The sequence below is a fragment of the Leuciscus leuciscus genome (genome assembly GCF_965113295.1).
Source record: "Leuciscus leuciscus genome assembly, chromosome: 2".
In the NCBI taxonomy this organism is placed as follows: domain Eukaryota; kingdom Metazoa; phylum Chordata; class Actinopteri; order Cypriniformes; family Leuciscidae; genus Leuciscus; species Leuciscus leuciscus.
The window spans coordinates 27,714,214-27,739,072 of NC_138726.1; the positions used below are offsets into that span (position 1 = coordinate 27,714,214).

General features: G+C 39.6%; 1 protein-coding gene across 1 annotated transcript in view; it reads left to right on the forward strand.

The window, feature by feature from the left end:
• The window catches only part of LOC309492798 (neural-cadherin), a 290,251-nt gene that overhangs the window by 104,552 nt on the left and 160,840 nt on the right, over nt 1-24,859 (forward strand). The window contains exons 2-5 of the mRNA XM_082161808.1: nt 6,946-7,143; nt 12,599-12,824; nt 18,295-18,499; nt 21,880-21,991. Coding sequence (XP_082017934.1) covers nt 6,946-7,143; nt 12,599-12,824; nt 18,295-18,499; nt 21,880-21,991 — 741 coding nt within the window. The remainder of the gene's footprint in view (nt 1-6,945; nt 7,144-12,598; nt 12,825-18,294; nt 18,500-21,879; nt 21,992-24,859) is intronic.

Here is a 24,859-nt window from a genome sequence, read left to right on the forward strand (position 1 = left end):
GGAAGATCCAAACGGAACGAGACAGGAGTGATCTGACGGAGTATCTTGAAGGGACCAACGAATCGGGGGGAAAGTTTCTTGCTGGGGAGCTTTAGGTGGAGGTCTCGAGTGGACAACCACACCCATTGGCCAGGTCTGTATTGGGGCCCGGCACGCCTCCTTTGATCTGCGTGCTGCTGGTAGTGACGAATGGCCCGTTGTAAGTGAACGTGAGCTGAGTCCCAGGTAGCCTCACTTCGCTGTAACCAAGAATCCACCGTGGGGAGATTGGAAGGCTCTCCTGCCCATGGGAATAGAGGAGGTTGAAATCCTAAAACACATTGGAGCGGGGTTAGACCAGTGGCAGGTTTTACCAAAGAATTCTGCGCATATTCCGCCCAGACCAAGAAGCGACTCCAGTCATGCTGATTCTGGTGACAATAGGCACGAAGAAAACGAAGGAGATCCTGATTGAGTCTCTCTACCTGCCCATTGGACTGGGGATGATAGCCAGAGGTGAGGCTCACATTAATGTGCAACTTAGAGCAAAGTTCCCTCCAGACTCGAGATGTAAACTGAGGTCCGCGGTCAGAGACAATATCCTCAGGGAGCCCAAAGAGGCGGAACACATGATTCAGGAGAGCTTCAGCAGTTTGTAGAGCAGTGGGCAGCCCAGCCAGAGGAATGAAACGGCAGGATTTAGAAAACCGGTCTACTACAGAGAGTATGGTGGTGAAACCCTGAGAGGGTGGTAAATCAGTAACAAAATCCACTGCAACATGTGACCATGGACGTTGAGGAACTGGTAAAGGTTGTGGAAGACCGGCTGGTTTTTGATGAGAGGACTTAATAGTGTTGCATGTGATACATTGGTGGATGAAAGTTACGATGTCAGATTGTAGAGACGGCCACCAGAATCTGTTGGAAACTAGCTGATGAGTTGCAGTAATTCCCGGATGTCCTGCGCTGGGGGTGCAGTGAACCCATTGTAGGACACGGTGACGGAGATTGGGAGGAACAAAGAGGCGGTCCGCGGGGCATTCAGGCGGAGCAGGATGTTCCTGTTGTGAAGCAGTGATTTCGGTGATTATATCCCACTGTACGGGTGCAACAATGAGCGAGGATGGTAAAATAGATTCTGGTCTGGAGAGTTCGTTAGGACTGTCGTGCTGACGAGACAAAGCATCTGCCTTCCCGTTCTTGGATCCCGGTCTGTAAGTGATCTTGAAGTTAAATCTGGAGAAGAACAGAGACCAACGCGCCTGACGGGCATTCAGACGCTTAGCAGAACGGATGTACTCCAGATTTTTGTGGTCAGTGAGTACAATGAAAGGTTGGCGCGCGCCCTCCAGCCAGTGCCTCCACTCCTCAAAAGCTGCCTTCATAGCCAGAAGCTCACGGTCACCCACATCATAATTTCGCTCAGCCGAATTGAGTTTGCGGGAAAAGAACGCGCAAGGAAACATCTTGGCCGGACTTCCGTGACGTTGAGAGAGAATGGCACCCACTCCTGTGTTTGAAGCATCTACTTCAACGATAAACTCCCTTTCCGGATCAGGGTGATGCAGAATGGGCGCTGTGGTGAAACTCGCCTTAAGCCGCTCAAAGGCCGTAGTGCACTCAGGAGACCACCGGAATTGTCTTGATAAATCAGGATATCATCAATGTAGACAATAACTGTATGGTTAAGCATGTCTCGGAAGATCTCATTGACGAATGCCTGGAATACGGAAGGACTATTGGAAAGTCCGAACGGCATAACCCGGTACTCATAGTGACCGGAAGTTGTGGAGAAAGCCGTCTTCCACTCGTCACCCTCACGAATACGGACGAGGTTGTATGCATTCCGTAAATCCAGCTTCGTAAAGTACCGGGCTGTGCGAAGCATCTCCAAGGCAGCGGGGACTAACGGCAGAGGATATCGATACTTGACAGTCACCTCATTAAGACCTCGGAAATCAATGCACGGCCGAAGCCCCCCGTCCTTCTTCTTAACAAAAAAGAATCCCGCTGAAGCGGGTGAGGTGGAAGGAGTGATGAACCCTTAGCGAGCTGTTCCTCGATGTAAGTCTTCATTGCTTCAGTCTCCGGCTGAGATAAAGGATACACTCTCCCGCGTGGTGGAACTGCCCCAGGTAAGAGTTCGATGGCACAGTCTCTTGCTCGATGTGGAGGTAAGTGAGAAGCTTCACTTTCGCTGAAAGCCAGGGCTAAATCATGGTATATCACTGGTAATCCTTGAAGATCCGATTCTTTCACAGATTCGTGACTCGTTTCAGGACTCTGGACAGCAGGCAAGCAGTTCTCCCGACAGAAATGAGACCATTGAGAAATCCTCCTCTCAGACCAGGAAATGAGTGGATTGTGACGTTCTAGCCATGGAAATCCCAAAATCACCTGGTAATGAGGCGAGTTGATCGTGTATAGTTGAATTTTTTCCGTGTGCCGTGATCCGACATTGAGAGTGAGGGGTTGTGTAATGTACTGTGCTTCTCCTGTCCCCAGGGGGCGCCCGTCCAGCGCAGTCATGGCCACTCGAGACTCACAAGGAATAAGAGACAAAAAATGAGTTTGTGCAAACGTAAGATCCATTAAATTCCCCGCAGCACCAGAGTCAATTAAAGCCCTCGTCTCAACAGTCTCTCCATTCAAAATTAATGAAATCCTCAAGATGAGAGAATTAAAGGAAGGAATTTTGGGACTCACCGTAGTGGATTCAGAAGATGTAGACGTCGGGGGTGATCTCATGGGGGGTCTCACAGGACAAGCGGCTCTCAGATGACCTGGTTGAGCACAATACATGCATAAATTAAGTCGTCTCCTCCTATCACGTTCGGCCATGGAGATATGCGTGACACCGATCTGCATAGGTTCAGGTTCTGTGCTGGCGGAGGGAAACATGAATTGATTAGTTCTGTGAGATGAACGACGAGCCCGGATGAGCTGGTCCAATCGAATGGCGAGCTCCATGATCTGATTGAGACTTTTTCCATCATCACGGCAAGCCAGCTCTCCCTGGAGATCCGCATTAAGTCCTTTTCGGTATAAGAGTTTAAGCGGTCCGTCACCCCAACCCGTTTGTGCAGCGAGCGTTCTGAAGGTGAGCGTGTAATCCGCCGCCGACGAGTTAGCCTGGCGTAAGGACAGAAGCAGTTCCCCCGGGTCCTTTCCTCCCGCGGGATGTTCAAACACCTCTCTGAAACGAGTCTTAAATACATCATAGGTTAGAGAGGAAAGCTGACCTCCAGTCCACATCGCCCTTGCCCATTCTAGCGCCCTTCCAGTCAGAAGCGAGCATACGAAAAAGATCCGGCTCTGGTCGGTATGATGCTCTCGAGACTGACTGAAATAGATCTCACATTGCAATAAAAATCCTTTACAGGTGGCTGGTGATCCGTCAAACTTCTCAGGCAGTGACATTCTGGGATTACTAGGAGAGGAACTCACAGCTGGCGGAGAAGGATCAGATGCAGCGGCTGTCTGCGCCTGATTCGCGGCTGCAACCTGCGGGGTTAATGTCTGCACAGACCTCACGAGTTCTTCAGTGAGTGAGGTCAATTTAACCAGCTGTTGACGATGAGAGACCAGCTCAGAAGCTTGCGCTGAGACTTCGTTGGCCAAGTGATGAAAGTCTGCTGGATCTTGGGAGGGCGAAGTCTTCTGTAATGCTGAGGCTGAGGCAGAGGGATCCATTTGCAAGACTTTATTAACACGGGTAGGAAATACAGGTAGGCAGACATACACTGAGAACAGCAGTAATCAAAGGGACAATCCAATACTCAAGGTCAGACACAGGCAGAGGTCGGGGCAGGCAGCAAAGTATCACAGAGTCCAGAGTACAGGCAAAGACCAAGGTTCAGGAATACACGGCAGTGGGAGAGTATGTTTGGAAATGTCCGCAGAGCAAAACAAGACTTCGCACAGAACAGCGGAAGACACAGTCCAGATAAAGGGGAAGATGATGATGATCAGGTGACAGTGATAATGGTGATCAGAGAAACTAGGCAGGGATGGAAGGTGATAATGACGGAGGGAGTGCTGGGAGATGTAATACTAATATTCAGGGGAGAGAGAGCGAATGAAACCAGAGGGTGGCGTAAGTGAGCGTTCTGTGACAGATATAGAATTAAAGAGAAAATGTGCCATAGGTGTGGAATTGTGAATAATATATATTGGCTGGTTTATAGGGGCTTCAAATGTGGCTCATTCATTCATATTTATTATGTAATGCTGTTGTTATGCTTAAATCCACGCAAGACAAATATGATAAGTGTATAACACAGGGTTTATATAACATACAGCCAGCATGCGAGACAGCGTGTAAACATGTAACACGAACAACACTGGACACTGAAGTGACCACAAAGATGAACTTAAATACATAGTGATGATGATACAATTACAAACAGCTGTGATGATTGGTGTTAGTGTCCATGGTGACTGATGAGTGGTGGGAAACTAGAAAAAGAAACACATGAATGTAAACAAAACAAAGTCCAAGAACCTAAAACAAACTGAGGGCCCGTCCACACGGAGACGCGTTTCGCTGTATACGTATACATTTTTTATCGTATTGGCGTTTCGTCCACACGGATCCGGCGTTTTCGGAGACTGAAACCGCTATTTTTTTAAACCGGGTCCCAATGTGGATAAATCTGAAAACGCCGCCCTTGCGCTTTCGTGTGTACGGCCAATCCGAAATTTTTCTCATTTTGCTTCACACCAAGTGTCAACTAGTCAGACACCGTTAAGTCACAGCAACTACATTTATGGTTTTTCATATTGTTCAACAAAGTTCTTGATTAAAAAAGAAAAAAGAAAAGAAAAAAATAAGCTACTTTGCCTAATATTATTGTTGTATACAGCGCGCAAGGTTTATGCGCATGCTTTAAGTCTTCTTCCCCGTTTTTAGTGTATGTCTGTGGCAGAATTACAGCGCCACATACTGGTCTGGCATGTATACTACATCGTTTTGAGTCGGTTTCAGTGGTTTCGTGTGTACGCAGATATTTCTTGAGACGACGCCGTGTTTACGGAATTTTTTTTTTGAACGGGGAAAAAAAATATCGGATAGGGAAAGCTCTGGCTTCGTGTGGATGTGTCCTGAATGTGACCGTGGCAGCTGTTTTGTGTGGATATTTTCATTAAATTTTTTTAAACAATGCCTCATTCAGTAATATTGTAATTAAGTTTTATTTCAAGTAAAAATTATTTGCCATCTCTGAATCAACCTTAAGACATTGAGTTAGACCAACATTTAAACTAAATGTAAGGGTAATTTAAGGTATAAAAGGCCCCTTAATGTAATAATTATATGTTACACTGTTGGAAGTCTTTTTTTGTAGTTGTGGATTATGTAATATCAAATATTTTGAGTTTGAATTTATAACAAAAATAACTATATCTTGATAACTAACTTGCTGTTAGTGTGATACACTTTGAGATTGCGGCCATAGTTCCATTGACAATCAAAAGTGTCAGATGATTGTCTCTTTTTGCCATTTCAGGGCAAGAATCATCTAATGGCTATTGTGTCCTTGTAGGTAATGCCCTGTGCATAAGTTTAAATGCATGCTCTGGATGTGGTTGAGTCAACAACATGTTTTGTTATTTGCAACGTGCTCTGTATACACAAAATAGTGACTTTATAGTCTGTTGTGAGATCGGATTAGCTGAGAGAAACTCCTGATACACCTGAGAGGGATTTACTTTCTCTTTCTGCACTCTCTCACACACGCGCACACACACACACGCACACACACACACACACACACACACACACACACACACACACACACACACACACACACGCACACGCACACGCACACGCACACACACACACACACACACACACACACACACACACACACACACACACACATACTCACACATACTCACTCACTCACTTACACTCTCTCTCTCTCTTTTCATATATATATCGATCTTAATATGGCTCTCACTTGCCCACCTCCTCTATCTATTAATCTATTATTAATTATCATTTTATATTGATCCAAACCTGGAGCTTAAGTTAATCTTTTTCTAAGCCTCCCCTACTAACTCCCACTTCTGTCACTCGGCCTTTCTTTCTCTTGCTGTTGCTCTTCTCTATCTACCCAGCAAAGTGTAAGGCAGCAGGTGTGCTGTCACAGGCAATGAAAGGGCCAATCACCTGGGGAATCAAAGAGCCCGTGACTCTGTCACTCCACATCTTCTAACAGACAGCCCTCTATTTATACCTCTCCCAGGGAAAAAAAGTGAGAGCAAGAGAGGAATTTTTTGAGAAAGAGGAAAAAAAACACACAATAAATGGAAATGGGGAGATGCGTTTGAAGGGGCGATTTAACAAGTCTGAAAAGTAACACAAAGGAGAGAAGACACCGGCGGGTTGTTTCTGCTTTATGGCTGACACGTTTTTCTTTCTTTTTGTCCTTTAGCATTTTCGTTCATGCATTTCCATGATGATACCGCGTCGTCCATAAATGTGTGCTGAAACTGTTTTCAGTTCTGTCGCTTTGCAAGGCGATGATTGTGATAAGGAAGGGAATGTTTAATGAGGCGACGCAGCAGCTAAACGTAGCAAGCGCCGCCATGAGGAAAACACTCCACTCATTAGTATCTGCCATTCTCTCCAACTTGCATGTAAATGTTTCTCTGCATTTTCAGCTCACTATTTTTTGTGGAAAATAAACATCGAAACTTGATCCTAAGTTTATGAAACTGCTCTGAGGACGTGCTGTGAAGAAACCCATATCATGACACAGTCGTGCAGGGCCAATGGGCTATTTTGTCCTGTGTCACAAACTGAAAATACCAAACAAAACACCCAATTAAAATGAACCTCTCCAGCTATTTCAAAATAGCTTGTTTATTTGTCCTTTGCCATGTTTTTTTCTTTTTTTTAAATTACATTTATGATTACAGACATTTCTCAAAACAGTTGCTAATTTAATATCTGATTTACAGGTTCAGACTGGTATACAGTGAGAGTGGATTTGACGGTGATGGATGTCAATGACAATGCCCCAGAATGGACAATGGTCCCTTTCCCCTACCTGAGTGTGGTCTCTGCTAGTGCCCCACCAAACTCACTAGTCTACAAGCTTCAAGCCAGAGATGGTGATGAGGGCGTCAATGGAGAGGTGGAATATTTCCTGTCTGATGGTAAGCAGATTTTCCTTTCTGCCTCCTTAATAAATTCATGCGTATAATTAACTTTTATTAACTACCTTTTATTCAGCAAGGATGCATATAGAATTGATCAAGTAACAGTAAAGACATTTGTAATGTTACAATCCTTGTTTCTATTTCAAATAAATGCTGATGTTTTATACTTTGTTCATCACAGAATCCTGAAAAAAGTATCATGTTTTCCACAAAAATGTACAACCATTTTCATAGTAAATGTTTCTTTGTTTCATAATAGATGTTTCCATAATAAAATAAATTACATTATACTGTAAGGTTCAATTTATTAACATTATATAATGCATCAAGTAACAATGAACAACATTCATTATTTTATTGCATGTATTAGTCAAGGTTTGTTAATTTATAAATATACTATTATTCATTCATATTTGCTAATAATACATAAAAATTAATTAAGTTGATATGCTGAAAATATAGTAGTATATGTAGAAATAAACATTACCCTAGATCAGGGCTCCAGACTGAGACCACAATGCGATCACTTTTTGAGAGTCGCATTTGTGACCCGTCACGGAAACCAGGGACACAAGTCGTGAGCACAACTTTCGAGCAAAATGTGAAAGAAGCGTTTTTTTTGCAGAATCTGTAAGTTGAGATCACGAAGAACCCTCTCCATGTTTGAGATAGCAGTATTGGTATATTTAAAAGCGTACATTTTGATGTTGAATTCGGCTTGTTTTTCGGAGATTCTAGCACGCAGTAGGGGCGTGTCATTGTTGGTGTGTATTTCCATACTGAATAAGCCAGCGTGGCTACTTATTATGCAGCGCTCTGGCCGGCTCTATCTGATTTCAAAATTCAATGAACATGGACGCCAATAACATTACGATGTCCAGCAATTGATTTAAATAGTAGGTTACATGGGGTTTAATTTGTCGTTTAATGAGATGTAGCCTAATACATGTTGTCAGTGCCAATACATAGATCTGCCTGTATAATTGACGTGTTTATGAATGGTACAGTGGTAGAGCTTTCGCCAGCCGTGTCAGAGGTTGAGAGTTCGAATCCGCCCTTTTTTTTTCTCGTATAGTTTTTTCTCTCTCATCAAAACGATTATGTTCATCAGTGGTTGTATATCAAGCAGGGACACGCAAACGTTTGAATTATTTTGTTATTTCAACAGAACGAATAGAGAGTATCCGCAACGCAACGGATTGAAGCGCGTGTCGAGTGAAGACAATGCAGTGTGTGCGCGAGCCACACGAGTAAACACTGTAGCCTATCTGCGCCACTGATCGCAGCGGCAACGAGCACTTTGATCACTTGATAAAAAAAAAAACACATTTTAGCGCTAGTATCTTATTTAAAAAACGAACGAAATGAATGCTCTGCCAGTTAACTGGAGATGTTTTATTTAGAGAATTTGTAGAATTGGTACAGTCAGGGGGAGGGGGAGACGGGGAGCTTTACAGGGGGTATGACTTATCTAAATGAGATGTAAATGAGCCCTATTGTCATTCCCAGAAGGGCGAGAACTTGCCAATCTTTAGAAGCAGATTTCTACCATTTCAGTTTTTTTTGAGTGCCTACCTTCAAATGGCCACAACTTCTCCAAATATTATCAGATTTACATGTGTTACACATCGTTGGAAAGCTTGAATACTACACTTTCAGAATATGTGAATAACTCAAAATGCCCCAGAACCGACTTGTGTCCCTACTTTCCGTGACTGGTCACATTTGTGCGAGTGCATGGTCACACACTCAATCGGTGTCTGCCTACCTGCACTTGCATTACGGCAGTTTCACGGCCGTTTCACACCCCAAGCATTAGCGGCGCATATTTATTTTCGCCATACATATTAACCAATGAGTATATTCACACCGGGTGCAGGAACAGCACGTGAGCGTCAAGCAGGAGCGTCAGGTGAGCAACAGTGAAGCGGGGTTTTTGCTGCGCTGCTCTGTTTTTGCTGCGCTGCTCAAGCTCAATTAAAGTGAAAGCACACTTTTGATGGACAAAATAAATATGATTTACCACAAAAAGTGCTCAAAATGCACAGAATGAGCATGTCTAGTGTGTTTTAACAAGAACTGGAGTATGTCAGAAAAGAAAATGAAGAATCAAAAATATTTATAGAAGATTAACCCATTTGAACTTGTTTTTAATAATTCAGTTTGGGTGAAAGTATTGTGTATTATAAAAACTAAAGTAAACTAGCCAGAAAATATGATATATAAACTTTCTTTTGGTTCATCATGTAATACACAGACAGGTAGCCTATATAGGCTCTAGCACTACCCAAATCAAACCCGAGTTTGCGGGGTTTTTTTATCCGTAGTTTGTTGTCTTGTCAAAGTGACTGAAACAACATGATCAGAGCTGTTTTCTTGGTTGTGTTTGGTGTTTACCATTTACATGCGAATGTTGTACACATCCCATGTTAAAACAATCTTTCAAGACTATCAAGTTTATAAATGACCAACTTAGCACTAGTGGAAAAGTTAGTCTGGAGCCCTGCCCTAGATATAAATTCTATATTTGTCATTGTTAGATGATACCTTGAACCTTATTTCAAAGTGTTACCATCATGATATATTGTTGCTGTCAGGCGGAAACTTTGTATGTTCATATTTCATCATTTTTATTTTTTCATAAATCATCACTGTTGGTTACCCTTTACGTCTGTCTGTAGGTTTTGCAAATATTTAACCAATGAAAGGTAGGGCTGAACGATTAATTGCATTTGCGATAATATCGCGATATGATGAAATGCGATTTTTTTTAACCGCAAAACTGCGATTACAGTCTGGTCACGTGACACGCGAGAGTAAACCAGTCTGTATTGCAGATGAAGCATCAACTTGGCACGCTACGCATATAGGCCTGGCTACAGGAAATAACAGTTTATGTTTTATTTGTGATATTGTTTTATAGATTCTCTCCAACGATTCTGTATCGATTAAGATCATTTCAGATTTATGTCTGAGCTTAGTTTTAAACACAGATACACTCACCTAAAGGATTATTAAGAACACCATACTAATACTGTGTTTGACCCCCTTTCGCCTTCAGAACTGCCTTAATTCTACGTGGCATTGATTCAACAAGGTGCTGAAAGCATTCTTTAGAAATGTTGGCCCATATTGATAGGATAGCATCTTGCAGTTGATGGAGATTTGTGGGATGCACATCCAGGGCACGAAGCTCCCGTTCTACCACATGAACTCATTGTCATGTTCAAGAAACCAATTTGAAATGATTGGAGCTTTGTGACATGGTGCATTATCCTGCTGGAAGTAGCCATCAGAGGATGGGTACATGGTGGTCATAAAGGGATGGACATGGTCAGAAACAATGCTCAGGTAGGCCGTGGCATTTAAACGATGCCCAATTGGCACTAAGGGGCCTAAAGTGTGCCAAGAAAACATCCCCCACACCATTACACCACCACCACCAGCCTGCACAGTGGTAACAAGGCATGATGGATCCATGTTCTCATTCTGTTTGCGCCAAGTTCTGACTCTACCATCTGAATGTCTCAACAGAAATCGAGTCTCATCAGACCAGGCAACATTTTTCCAGTCTTCAACTGTCCAATTTTGGTGAGCTCGTGCAAATTGTAGCCTCTTTTTCCTATTTGTAGTGGAGATGAGTGGTACCCGGTGGGGTCTTCTGCTGTTGTAGCCCATCCGCCTCAAGGCTGTGCATGTTGTGGCTTCACAAATGCTTTGCTGGATACCTCGGTTGTAACGAGTGGTTATTTCAGTCAAAGTTGCTCTTCTATCAGCTTGAATCAGTCAGCCCATTCTCCTCTGACCTCTAGCATCAACAAGGCATTTTCACCCACAGGACTGCCGCATACTGGATGTTTTTCCCTTTTCACACCATTCTTTGTAAACCCTAGAAATGGTTGTGCGTGAAAATCCCAGTAACTGAGCAGATTGTGAAATACTCAGACCGGCCCGTCTGGCACCAACAACCATGCCACGCTCAAAATTACTTAAATCACCTTTCTTTCCCATTCTGACATTCAGTTTGGAGTTCAGGAGATTGTCTTGACCAGGACCACACCCCTAAATGCATTGAAGCAACTGCCATGTGATTGGTTGATTAGATAATTGCATTAATGAGAAATTGAACAGGTGTTCCTAATAATCCTTTAGGTGAGTGTACGTGATGACGCGTGTGCTTTATAAACAACCGTATTCTGCTTGCTTCTAATGCCTCTGTCACACACACACACACACACACACACACACACACACACACACACACACACACACGACACCACTCAAACCTTACGAGAAATAATCTTTAGTAAAGTTCGGAAAAGTTGAAGCGAATTACAAGGACATTCGCGGGCTTCATTGCACAAGATATGAGGTAGCCTGTGCGCGGTCTGCGTGATGTTACTATTTGTTGTGCGTGGTCTCGCCCGCCGGTATTTTACTTACAAATGTTCTACGAAGGCATCATATGTCTTTTGGAATGCAGTTGTCTTATATATAAAAAATATGAAAATCACCGACAGAAGCTGCTTTCAATTTCAAATGCTCACGCGCTTTGCGAAGAGCGCTTGAGCATGCGGCTGTGAGCGACTCCGTCTACGTGGTTAAATCTTAAATGTAGGCTACTTGCATCTCAAAAATGCTTTTATGACGTGAAATTAATGTGGCACAGTCAGTTATATCTTAAGTTATTAAACAGACAAGACAAACCACATCTTATAATTTCAAAAGAGATGAAGACGTTCAGACAGCCTACTCTTAAATACTGAAAGCACTCTTTGTTTATTGCTTGTAATATTTTTTTCCCCTCTTTTTTATTTGTTTTGAAGCTATATTTGTTCAAATTATTAACATGTAATTGTATTAATTAAGTTTTTTAATGTGTAATTATTATAAGTAGGCCTACTTATAATTATGTAATGAAATATTTTAAGTTTTATTAATAAGATCAATTAAAGAAAAAAAAAAATCGGCTCATGAGGTGCTTAAAAAATAATTGCATATTAAATCGCAATATTGGTAAAACTAAATCGCAATTAGATTATTTTCCAAAATCGTTCAGCCCTAATGAAAGGTATTAAAAAGAGCTTGTGACTAAACCTCGTAACTTGTGTCCTCAAACTGTCGGTCAAACCTCTTAACTCCACCCTGGCTCTATTGTGCAATGCATTTACTGCCTCAGATGCGGCTGTTTTAATGACAGACAAATAATTTCCCCTGTCAAAAAACTCAAAATGTTAATTATTTCAGGGCATATGCATAAAGCCACAATATGAACTTTGACAGCAGTGTTTAATTTTGACAAAAATAAATAAATAAATGCATTTCCTGAAAAGTTGCGGTTTTGGACATACAAGGTTTCCGCCCGACAGCAACAATATGCGTGTACTCATCATATTTACATTAAGAACTCATTTTCAGGTCTGTGAGGTTAATAAGTTCTGTTGTACAACAGGAGGTGATGGGAGATTCGAGGTGGACAGGAAGAACGGTCACGTTCGGACGACAGGCCTCCCCCTGCAGAGAGACAGAGAATACCTCCTGACAGTGGTGGCTGCCGACCGCCAGGGCAGCCGCAGTCCTCCCGCCGTAGTGTCTGTCATCGCAGGTCCAAGAGCTCCTCAGTTCACCAACGTGTCTTATACAATTTCCCTACCAGAAAACACACCAGAAGGACAACCGTGAGTAAAGCCATAACACGCACACACAAACCCACAACCAATCTCGTAAATGCAGAAAATCTTATTTCCATGTGTAATTCTAGCACGCCCTAAATGCATCTCCCACGCTGTGAGAACACTGCTTATCCATCAGGGTAACAAATAGAAACAGGATCATACTGCACTTACAGCCATCTCGCGCCCTCTGCCTCTCGCTGGAGCTTAGCTTGTGTGAGTCATCGTGTACTACACTATGCAAAATTCATGAACTAATGATCTTTGACTATGTCAGCGTACTGTGATATGCATTAAAGATGCATGAACATCAGAACTTTGTTCTGCTCGTATAGACAGCCCCCAAAGGTTAACCAGGTAATGTATATGATAAAAGTTTAATGTTAAAAACATTAATGTTTAATGTTTTTTTATTTTTATTTGTTTATTAACTTTCTCTCACGTATAGATGACAAATAGACCCTTAATTATTTTGTCTTTGTACAGTCAGTGTTAATTGTGTAGCCCTTTGATATTAGATGAGTCACTGTGAAATGACTTACTTGATGCTGCTACAGGGAAGCATGATTAGCTCTGCCCTACAAAGATGTATTAAATCAGGCATTGCCTTGTAGGAAATTATCCTAAACCCAATCCATGTGGAATAAGTGCCTACCGGATCCATTTATGGCAGCTGCATGTCATTAAATATGCATTGCATTCTGCAGTATATTATTTTCCTCATTCACACCTGTGATTCCACTATATTGTTGCTTTCATTAAACTTGGCTCGGCAATGGGAGCCAAGTCTTACTGAATATAGTTGGCTTCAGCCATAGCTATGCAAAAAATATGGTTAACTAACTAATGTTAGGATAAGTGTATTGCTCATGGCACAGAAATGGAGTGACGTTAATCTTATTGCCAAACATTCTGATCTCTGCCAGACAGCGGAGGCAGACCAAGCCAACAGACAAACTCTGCCAATGGGAATGGAGTTGTAATAACCACAATACCTGAAAGGGAATTCACATTTACCTTTGTTCGTCTGCCTGTCTGCCGTTAAGCTTCTTTGGGATTACAAAAATACATTTATGTCAATCTTGACTGCTTGACTACGTGATTATCATAATTGTGCCTTTATTTTCTATGGTCTGAATGTATCAAGATGAAAAGCTCCCGTAAATAAATGATATAATTTAACAGACAGTTTTTTGAGAAATGCATGTTGAGGAGAATCCTTTCTTTCTTCAAGGTCTGAGTTACATGTAAAAAGTCACCCTGTAATTGTATCCCTTAAAACTCATCTTTAATAACCCAAAAAAAATATTCCAGTGGATTTTTTTTTTATAAAAAATAGCTTGAACTCTAACACCCTTGCTCCATTTAGAATAAGTTTAGAAACCATTAGTATGCGAATGAGCTCCGCCTCCACTCAGTCATACATGGTTGTCTACAAATTGATGTATCAGAATGGTAATGCGTTTTATGTATCGCTCTCTACAACGTCAGACGCATAACGGTAAATAATATGATTAGCCTTTTGCTTGACTATTATCAAACAGCTAATAATGTGTTGGTAATGTTACACAAACCATGTTCCCGTTCGCCATCGCAGACTCTGACCGCTGCCTTCTAAAAATCTTCCTTAGAAACACTTTGAACAACTCAGAATGTCAGTGGAGAAAGGCATATAGTTCATCATAACATTGTAATATACATCATATGCCTAATTCACCGGCTATATTGCTAAATGTACCCGATTTTTCATATCAACAGAAAAATATACAGGGATAACTTGGCTTGTCTTGAGACTCCCCTGCTTCAGAGCGGTCATAGTTAATGATATGCTAAAGCCCGCCGGCACATTGATGGGATTGGTTACAAGGTAGTTAGTGACGTAAGAAACACCAGCGATTTCACACCATGTTTTCGAGACTGTCTTTTTTCACTGCAGTTTTAAGGAGAACATACTCAGCAATGGTGTTGACTTATGACTTTGCACATGATTTGTCTTAAAACATATTAAAAACACCACCTAGACATATAAACAACATTTAAAACTTTAATCTTTAATATAAAATATGCCATATTATATAGGCTATTAGATATTTTTAGGGATGCACCGATACCAATACCGATACCACGCACCGTGTGTACAGTGTTTGTTTCCAGACAAAGAATCACTGACAACAGAAAGTATAATTGGGATAAAAGAAAAGGCTCTCTATGAAGTAAATGTGTCTAATTAGTGAAATATTAAACAGAATATAGTAATGCCTATATAGCTGTGGTGCGCAAGCTGATAAGCGAAAAACGCACAGTGGATCGAGCGCGCAGCGGCACAAAAGCTTGTCGAGGTCAATCCCTTTTTCACAGACATCAGTGGAAAGCTTGTAGGTCGTTTGAATATGTAAATGGCAAAGAAAGTAAAGAGGTATGCATTACTAATGTTAACTAACGAGAGAGAGCAAGAGGGAGAGAGAGAGAGAGAGAGAGAGAGAGAGAGAGAGAGAGAGAGAGAGAGAGAGAGAGAGAAGGGGTGGGGTCACTAAGTACAAATGCATTATTTGGATTAAAACTAAATCAAAATTGTTAGCAAACATGAACTGTTAAGTGATTTATGTATAACGAGTGGGTCCCTACAGGACGTTTGCAAGTCTAGAAGTTTCAGGTGAGAGTCAATGAGTGGAAATTGATATTTGATATCAGTAATGTAAAACCTTTGTTGTAATGTCTTGAGGCAACACATTTTGAATTTGTAAAGAGTGTGGGACTATGCTTACTACTGAGGATTATTGAATAAAAAACTTCAGTTTGGGTCTGTTCCTCACAAAAAGAAGTTGTATAGATTCTGAAGACTTGGATTTCAGCGCACAAATAAAAAGAAGTACTTTCATGATATTTTTTTTGTTGTGGTTTTGTTGTATTTTATAAATATTTTTTGATAAGCATATTGATAACTTATTTTGTGTTCCTAAATATTGTATGATTTATGGTCATGGTTTCATTTGTTCTAGCTCAAGCACACCTGGTGCAACTAATGAAGCGCTTGGTTAGTTGCATCGGGTGTGCTTGAGACAACATCTGTTTTGCAGATGTGTGCTGTTGTGAGGGATTCTATTCAGGGGGTTGAATCATTTTGAGACTGCGGAAGTCATTAAAAGTTGCATTTTCAGTTGAATTTGGGGAAACCACTTGAACCATTTGTTGAGTTGAGCTATTTCAATTACTTTTGTTTGATTTGTTCATTGCAAACTACAAAAATTCTGTAAATTTTGCCAATGAACATGATTTGCAATGAGGGTTGAATAATTTCGATTACAACTATGTACGTTTTATTGTCAAAAGTAGTGCATGTGGTTGAACCACATTTTATGTAAAATACACATAAAAACCCATGAAATGTATTAGGGCTGTCCCCGACTATGGATTTTCATAGTCGAATCAGAATCGTCATGTCTTGCCTATAGTCGACTAATAGTCGAATCATGTGTATGGGGGTGGGGCTGGGGGCGGGGCTGGGGGCGGGGCTTTAACGTTTCAAAGCCGCGATGTACAGAAAATCACACAAAGATATAGAAGAAAATGTATAAAAACATTTTTGATCAATAAAACTAAGAAATAACATAAATAACTCCAGAAAGGCCACACTGCAGATTTGCATTTCACATGCAAATCAAATTAAATCGGCTAAATTTAATTTAGAGCAGGCCAGCCTACAGCACAACATCGATGCACCGGAAAAATAAACAATTAATTTACTAAATTAAATTAGAACAGAATATACCTTTCTAATAAATAAAAATACAAAACGAAATAAATCAGAATCAAGTCACAGGATGAGGAGCAAATGTGTGCAAAATGCCTAAAGTGCAGGGGAACATATATTCAAAACACAAGCCACAAATAGTTAGATTAGATAACCCTGACAGATTAATAAATAAAATAAAAATAAAGAAATTATTAAAATAACGATAGTAGCCAGAATTTTCTACTTTGTCTTTTTAACTGCAGAAATAACAATAAATGCTAAACTGTCTTTTTAGCTAAAAATTTTCACAGCATCCAAAAATAAAATTAGAACCGGCTGAAAAGTTTTGAGTCTTTTCAAATTGGAGCGCACGGATAAAATACATTCCGTGAAACCCAGTCTATGCGTGAAACATGTTAACGTTGGCCGGCAGAAGTGCGATCATGGTTTTCCTGATGCTAAATCCAGCCTTGGAGAATATCCTTTCTGATGGTGTACATCCACACTTTAGATTTTCTTATCCCAGACATTGCTAAAGATTTAAATCCTTGCCGCGAAGACGCTCCTCTGTCGGTCACGGATTGAAAGTGAAACTTAAATCTGTCACGGGGTGTTTGGATTTATTCACGCACGTTAAAAAATATGTATTAAAAGCTTCTTTCTTTTTACATTTTTATATAGGCCTACAGCATTATCATAATAGGCTGAATATTAACATATTGACATAAAAGCTAGTTCAATGTGAAATCAGACATTGAGCGCCCTCATATAGCCAAAGTGGCATGATCCTCGTTTCATAACACCTCTGCGAAGATCCGACCGTGAGATTGGTAGTCGAATCAGGCTCCTCCTATCGAAGCATCGAATCTTCGACTATTCGGGGTCACCCCTAAAATGTATATATGGAGAAATTAACATTATCCCACTAGATTAATCAATGTTTTTCATTAATTCTCATTACCATTAAGAGTTACAATCAGCTATTATAATTTCTTACTGCTAACTATGTTTGTAAATATTCATGAGTTTTTCCCTTCATTGTTAATGCTTAAAATGTCATAAAATTGCATTGATACACTTTAATTGCTCGGTTTTATTTTCATGGCCCCTGAAGTCTGAGCATTTGTCTTGTTTTGACCCAGTGATTAAACAACGAGAAAGAAAATGATAATTAATAACAGTGATCAGTAAGGCAGATGCACCTTCGATGGAAATAAAAACAGAGGATTTTTTTTTGAAGAAAGTGAGAGAAATTAGGAGAAAAACCTTTCAATTTCCACTTTCTTTCTTCAGGTATCATTTTATTTTGCTCCCTTTTGTGTTTGATTTCCAGCACAAACCTGTGTTATTTGATGCTTTGATATACAATTGACAAAACTCTGAATTGTTTTTTCTGCCTTTACACTCGATCAGTGAGCCCGAGATGAACCTTTTCCCTTCTGTACCATTTACCTTTACATTATTCCCTCAACAAACAATCCTCCACACCCGCAGTCATTTTCTCTGTGATTATAGCTAAATATTGTTGAAGATATGCTGCGTTCACCTTGGAAGTTGGTTTGATTGAAACTTATATTGCACAGGTGTCCAAATTAGCTCAAAAGTATTTGGTGCACTTCTAACTTTACCTTGGTAACCCATTCTTCTTTCTTTTCCAGTTGTTTGCTCACTTATAGAACATCATAATCAGGATTATAGTCAATCAGGTTGTCTCTCTCTCTCTCTTTGTCTTTTTTCATCCAGCTTCCTAGTCACTCCAGCAGTGTCCTTCCAAAAACAGCCAGTAACTTACAGCCTGCTCATCAATCCCAGCAGTCTTTTCAGCATCCAGCCAGAGACTGGGGAGATCTGTCTGACCCGTACGATAGACTATGAGAGCGACCAGCACCGCTACCTGCTGCTGGTGAGGGCCAGTGAGAACCAGGACAGTCTCAGTAGTGCTGCCGAGGTGAGTGCTGCAGGTGCACTGTCAGACTGGGACAGGGTCCAGATTTAAGATTTTTACACACTCTGCCCATTTTCTCAGAGCCCAAACAATCAACTCTCTTTAAATCATAAAATGATTATGCCAATGTGCTGTTTTGTTACTATGATGCTTAATTAATTTTTTTAATTGAGGTATATTAGATATTTGATAGATGGTGCTCTCTATGATAACATTTTGTCACACAACAAACCAGAGAATAAAGTACAACAAACTGGAGTCTTGTCTGGTGGTGTAGAAGAAAAATTTTTTATTCAAAGTAATTTCTCTTTTTCATATAAAATGTCATTTTTATATAGTGTTATACGTTGTCTGTCTTTGCTGCTGATGTTAATCCATTACTGTTTAGAGTTTGACTTCACTACAAAATGATTCATTATCTCTTGGTTCACAAGACTAACTTTATTACTTTCAGAATAAAATTTCATGGGTAATATATGGGATTTTTGATGTTAGTAGAAATATAACCTTTATTCAATATCTTATTTATTTCCCAGTCTCAATAGGTTGCTCTAGGTGCTTGTATAGCAACAAGAAATCAATAATAAAAAATAAAAATAAATATGGGGAAACGATGATTAAAGATGCCATAATAACTGTTTTGATTCTTCATCATAACTGATAGTATGAAGGTAAATTATTCACGTCATTCACTCATCCACAGAAATATAAGTGTATGATTTCAGAGATTTGTACGCTTTTAGCTCTCCATCCAGTCATTTTTTATTTATGCAAAAAATGTATATGCTCTAAAAGATAGCTAGCAATCTTGCTAGCTTGATAGACAGTTAAACAATTTTATTTTGAATGTGGGGTCATAGCTACTGGTGAAATGTGAATTACTGTGAATCTCTGTAAAAATGCATCCAAGACCAACATAATTCACATAAATGTTTTCCCAACTAGCCAAATAGAGTTGTCTGAACAAACAACTCCCAGCATTGCAACATGAATAAATTATGCGGTTAGTGTGTTATAATCTTATTGTTTTACTACTTGCTAGCTTTATTTATGTTGCTCTAGCAGTTTTTTTTTTTTTATCATAACTGTTAGCTATTGTTTGGTGATGTTAAGAACCCATCATTTTAGTTATTTATATTAGTTGATTTTCACTGTGGTTGAGTTTTGTGCGTAAAGTGTTGAGGTCTATTTGTGTCTATGTAGAATTATTGCATGTAAAGAGAGAAAAAGAAAGAAAGAAAGAGAAAGGGTCTCATCAGAAGTATTCCAGTGTGAACATAATTTCCATTTGTCCTTTAATTAAGACACATTGATGATACTATTCATATTATTTATGCCTTCCATTGAAATTATGGTCACTTAGACTGAAAAAAAATAAAAAAAATAAAGGAGAGGTTTGTGGCACTGTGGGAAATGTAAGGGCAACAATTTAGCTGAAATCAAAGAGATACCCAGCAGTCCCATTCATGCCTCATACAATATTATTCCCCTGGAGGATGTAGTCTCGCCTCATCACGACTTGATTTGGCTGCTCAGTGATCCATACATCTGTCCTGGCCTGAGGCAGGCCAGCCAAAATCCCAGCTATTAGCTATTAGCTTGGGAATGTTACAAAACAGTGCATGGCACAGTGTGTAACTGCAGATGGGTATCTATCTATCTATCTATCTATCTATCTATCTATCTATCTATCTATCTATCTATCTATCTATCTATCTATCTATCTGTCTGTCTGTCTGTCTGTCTGTCTGTCTGTCTGTCTGTCTGTCTGTCTGTCTGTCTGTCTGTCTGTCTGTCTGTCTGTCTGTCTGTCTGTCTGTCTGTCTATCTATCTATCTATCTATCTATCTATCTATCTATCTATCTATCTATCTATCTATCTATCTATCTATCTATCTATCTATCTATCTATCTATCTATCTATCTATCTATCTGTCTGTCTGTCTGTCTGTCTGTCTGTCTGTCTGTCTGTCTGTCTGTCTGTCTGTCTGTCTGTCTGTCTGTCTGTCTGTCTATCTAACTAACTGCAGATGGGGATCTGTCTATCTATCCATCCATCCATCCACATTTTGTTTTATGATATCTGCTATACAAATATTGCCTAAAAATATTTGTGTAGAATAAAACTTGCTTGCATACCATAGTGATATTATATGTGAGTGAATTGTTATTTTAAATCTGTTTATTTCAATGAATCAGTCAGTTCACTAGACAGTTTGATTCATTAGTGAATCAATCTGAATTTAAATAATGTAAATGTGTGGTCAGCAAGATTTCTTCATGTTTTTTAAATAAGTTTCTTCTCCTCACCAAGACTGCATTTATTTTATCATGCCGTTAAAACAGTAATATTGTGAAGTATTATTAAAATGAAATGAACTGTTTTCTATTTTAATATGTAATTCATGCCTGTGATGGGGAATTTTCCAGTCTTCAGTGACACATCCTTCAGAAATCATTCTAATATGCTGATTTCTTGCTTTCCTGCATCAGCCATATCAGGTCTCTTTTCTGATACAATGTCTTTGGTTATCATTAGTTTGACCAACAATGGAACATTTTTATAAAATAGGGGTCTGGACAGTTACTGAGATCCAAAAACTTTCCCTCTGGGATCCTTCTGTCTTGTTCTTTTTGATTCAGTCTTTTATGGAGGCATTTTATTTTATGTGATTTTTGGGTTATGGTCTCTGTTAGAGTTAGATATATGAGTAACATTGTAGACTATGAACTGTTGTCACAATTTTGACCATTTCTGACTAGGTCTGTCTATTTCCAGACTCTGAAATTGAAGTGAATAGGTCATTAGAGTCACTTAGCAACTGCCAGGAAGCTTTAGCAACAGTGTCAGGGGAAAAAGCACTCAAACAGTGTTTTTCCTCCTCCAGACAGCAACTTTCAGCTTAATTCAGTCTTATGGGAGGCATTAGGTGCCTCTTTCAGCTTCCCTGATGCTTTTGGAACAAATTGAGAAAGAGCTATGGCATGCCAATGTGATATTGTAGGACATTTGTCCTTTTGTGTTTTGATTCTTCACTACTTCAAAACTGCATTTTCAGGCACAGATGCTTGCTTATGTATGAACATAACTTCTTGACACCAAATAATTTGCAGTGAGAAAGTGGCAAGATTAAACATGGTTATAAAGATTAAACATGGATGATGGTTATAAAGAGTGATAGTATATGGCCTTTTATGCTTGTTTTAAAAGAGCTTTTTTGGCAAGGCGTTTTTGAAACAGCAGCCATCTTGCCTCTTGGAAACACGTGCTAACTTTGTCCCTGATGGTATTCAGATATTATGATCTGCCCAATTGTTTTGTTAACATTTCTCACCTTTCTATTTTTGTGCCTTCCGGCTTCCTTTTCACTTGTTCCTCACAGGTGCGAGTGATCATCACAGACGAGAATGACTGTGTTCCAGAGTTCCTGCAGTCCATTTATAGCAAAGACGGTGTCCCTGAGACAGTCACGACCGCAACGTCACTGCTGCAGGGTAAGTCTGTGAACCTGCACATTAATGCACCATAGCTGTTACCTAGAGGTCGTTGTATAACAACACTGGAATAGTAGCCAGTGTTTATTTTGACATAGATATAATTTAAGTCATCCTTTGTCTTTTGTTAAAACAAATCCGGTTAAACTTTATTTTAAGGTGTCCGTGTTACAGTGTAATTATACATTTAAGTACAGAGTAATAATAATTAACTACTTGTACTTATTATCCCCTTACCTGTCAGGGATCACTGGTGATCCCAGATTATTGTAGTTCAAAATATGTTTGAGCTTATATATCTCAATATTAATAACAGTCTGGTTAATTTTGAGTCTTGAACTATAAACTCTCAAGGGTTGGCTTTCTAAATGTATGTGTGTTATGTTTCTATTCAGAATTACTTATGAGCAGTAACCTTTTTATTTTGGGTATGTCATGTATGCAGCACTTGCCAAAATTGGTAAGGAATTGGTAAGGGTTAGGATGAGGGTTTGGTTAGAGTTAGTTGCATGTAATTATGCATAATTTATCGTTTTTACTTTAGTAACTACATGTAACACGTGCAACAAGGGCACTGTAAAATAAAGTGTTACCAAAACTCCTTTAAATCTATTCAATATTTCATCATGTGGTTATCATTCATTTAAATAAAATGGCTTTTAATTTTAGTAGAAGGAAATAATAGGGGTGTGACGAGACACTTATCTCACGAGATGAGACTAGACACGAGATTGGGTTCACAAGAACGCGACGAGACGAGATTTTTGCACAATATTTTATTGAAATTTTATTGAAAAGTTCATGACTGGAAACATTTTCTGCAGGTGCATTTTGAAATGTTTTAACTAATAATCTTCTAGTGAATGTCATTTCAGATCTACTTTGAGTATGAATTATCAAATGTATTGACAGACAACAATATACAAGGCAAGCACTGTAAAAGGTTTTTTCACACACTCAACTGACAGGATTTTCTCCTGTATGATTTCACATGAGTCACTTCATACCTTACTGTACATTTATGAGTCTGTGTGACCTCATAATTGAACTCCTCTCCTTTTGGGTGAATTAGCACTTTAGGTTACTGGTGGTCATGCAGTTTAAATGGGTAAATCCATAACATTATTGGAAACATTATTGAATTATATGAAACAGCCATATTCCTTCTAAATGTTCTTCAAAAACATTGTCTGTGCATTGCTAAAAAAAAAAAAAAATGTCAATAATGTTTTCATTGAAACGGCAATTACTGTCATAATTTTTTTCCATGTGTGATTCATCAATCAGATTAGAGCTTTCTAGAGTGATTTCTTTTTTTTTCTCCAGTTTTGCATTCAATCGGACAATCCATGAACGGGCTGTAGACGACCCATGGCCGTGCAATTTGAGACTAGTATGGCCCAGTGAAGAAAGTCTCTTTCTCACAATGAGACGAGAAGATGACATTTTCTTCCTCTATCATTCTGTTTAACACCACCTTTGAAGCACTTCTCCCCTGATGTGCCTTTTCATGTGTCTAAATTGCACATTGAACCTCGAGTCTATATACTAACTCCTGAGAGTGCACTTGTAACACACAGAATGGAAAACACATGCCCTCAGCAATGATAAGAAAAGCTTTCATATTCTCATTAAATTTTAGACAACCACAGCTGCTATCAAAGCAACTCAGAAATGAAGTGATGGACAAAACAACTGCTGAAGATAGACAGACTGCATATGCAGACACAACGGCAAACAATAGAGAACAAAACAAACAAACGCTGGAAAGTTACTGAGATTAAAAAAGCGCTGCTGGTCTGGAGAATAACAGGATTTGGCAGACATTTTGAGAGCTTAACACAGAGACCCCTGGCAGGATGGAAAGGTGATGTGGTGAGGTGTACAGCAGATGTGCAGATTAGCAGGTGCATGCCAACTAACATCTGCACACTGTGCTTCATAACAATTATCTCTGCCCAGCATGAAATATCATGCTTGCTCCAGTCAAACCTATCCAGAAGAACAGAATAAGGGCTACTTTGCAAGAATAATTTGTAACGTGGCATCTAATCAAGCATTCATAATGTATGAGGTGGACAATTTATAATTGAAACATCTGTGGGAACAGTCTTTTTCGTAATGGCTTAGGTTTGCTGGATTTTATTGCTGGAGGTCCACTTTAGCTTCATGTACTGCAGAATATTAGGATTTAGCCGATGTATCATTATGGAATTATCCTGTTTGATTTCCTGTCTTTATCTTACTTCTCCCATGATGGAATTCATGGACCTCACTGCAGTAGATGGAATTGAGTGAGGTAGAGGGGGATTTGGGACCTGGCCCGAGGACTTGTTAGGTGCGATCAGGAGGAACTGATTGAGCACACACTCAACAAGCAAATTTCAAGAGAACTTGAAGGAGGCTTTATTATAAACGTCATCTGTGAAAGTGCCTGGGCTAGTTAACATACTGGAAGATATAAAAGATATATTATGAAGACATTTACAGAGGGATTTCTAAATATATATATATATATATATATATATATATATATATATATATATATATGCCGAGACAGCATTTTGACTTCATTTTGCGTGCACGTTTAAGCTCAAAAGAAAGAGAACTGAATTCTGTGTTCACGTGCTGTCTGCTTTCTTTATTGTCTAGCGAAAACAGATGTCTCTGCAGTTTTTTGTCTAAGTCGAACATTTCTTTCTTTTTTTCTTTCTGTCTTTGGGTATGTTGTTTATAATGTTTAATGTTTAATGTTTATACTTTCTAAAGTGCAAAATCAGGAAAACTGGACCTCGGCTTGAGAAATGTTTACTAGAGGTCGACCGATAGTGGATTATACCGATACCGATATTTAGGTTTGACCGTTCA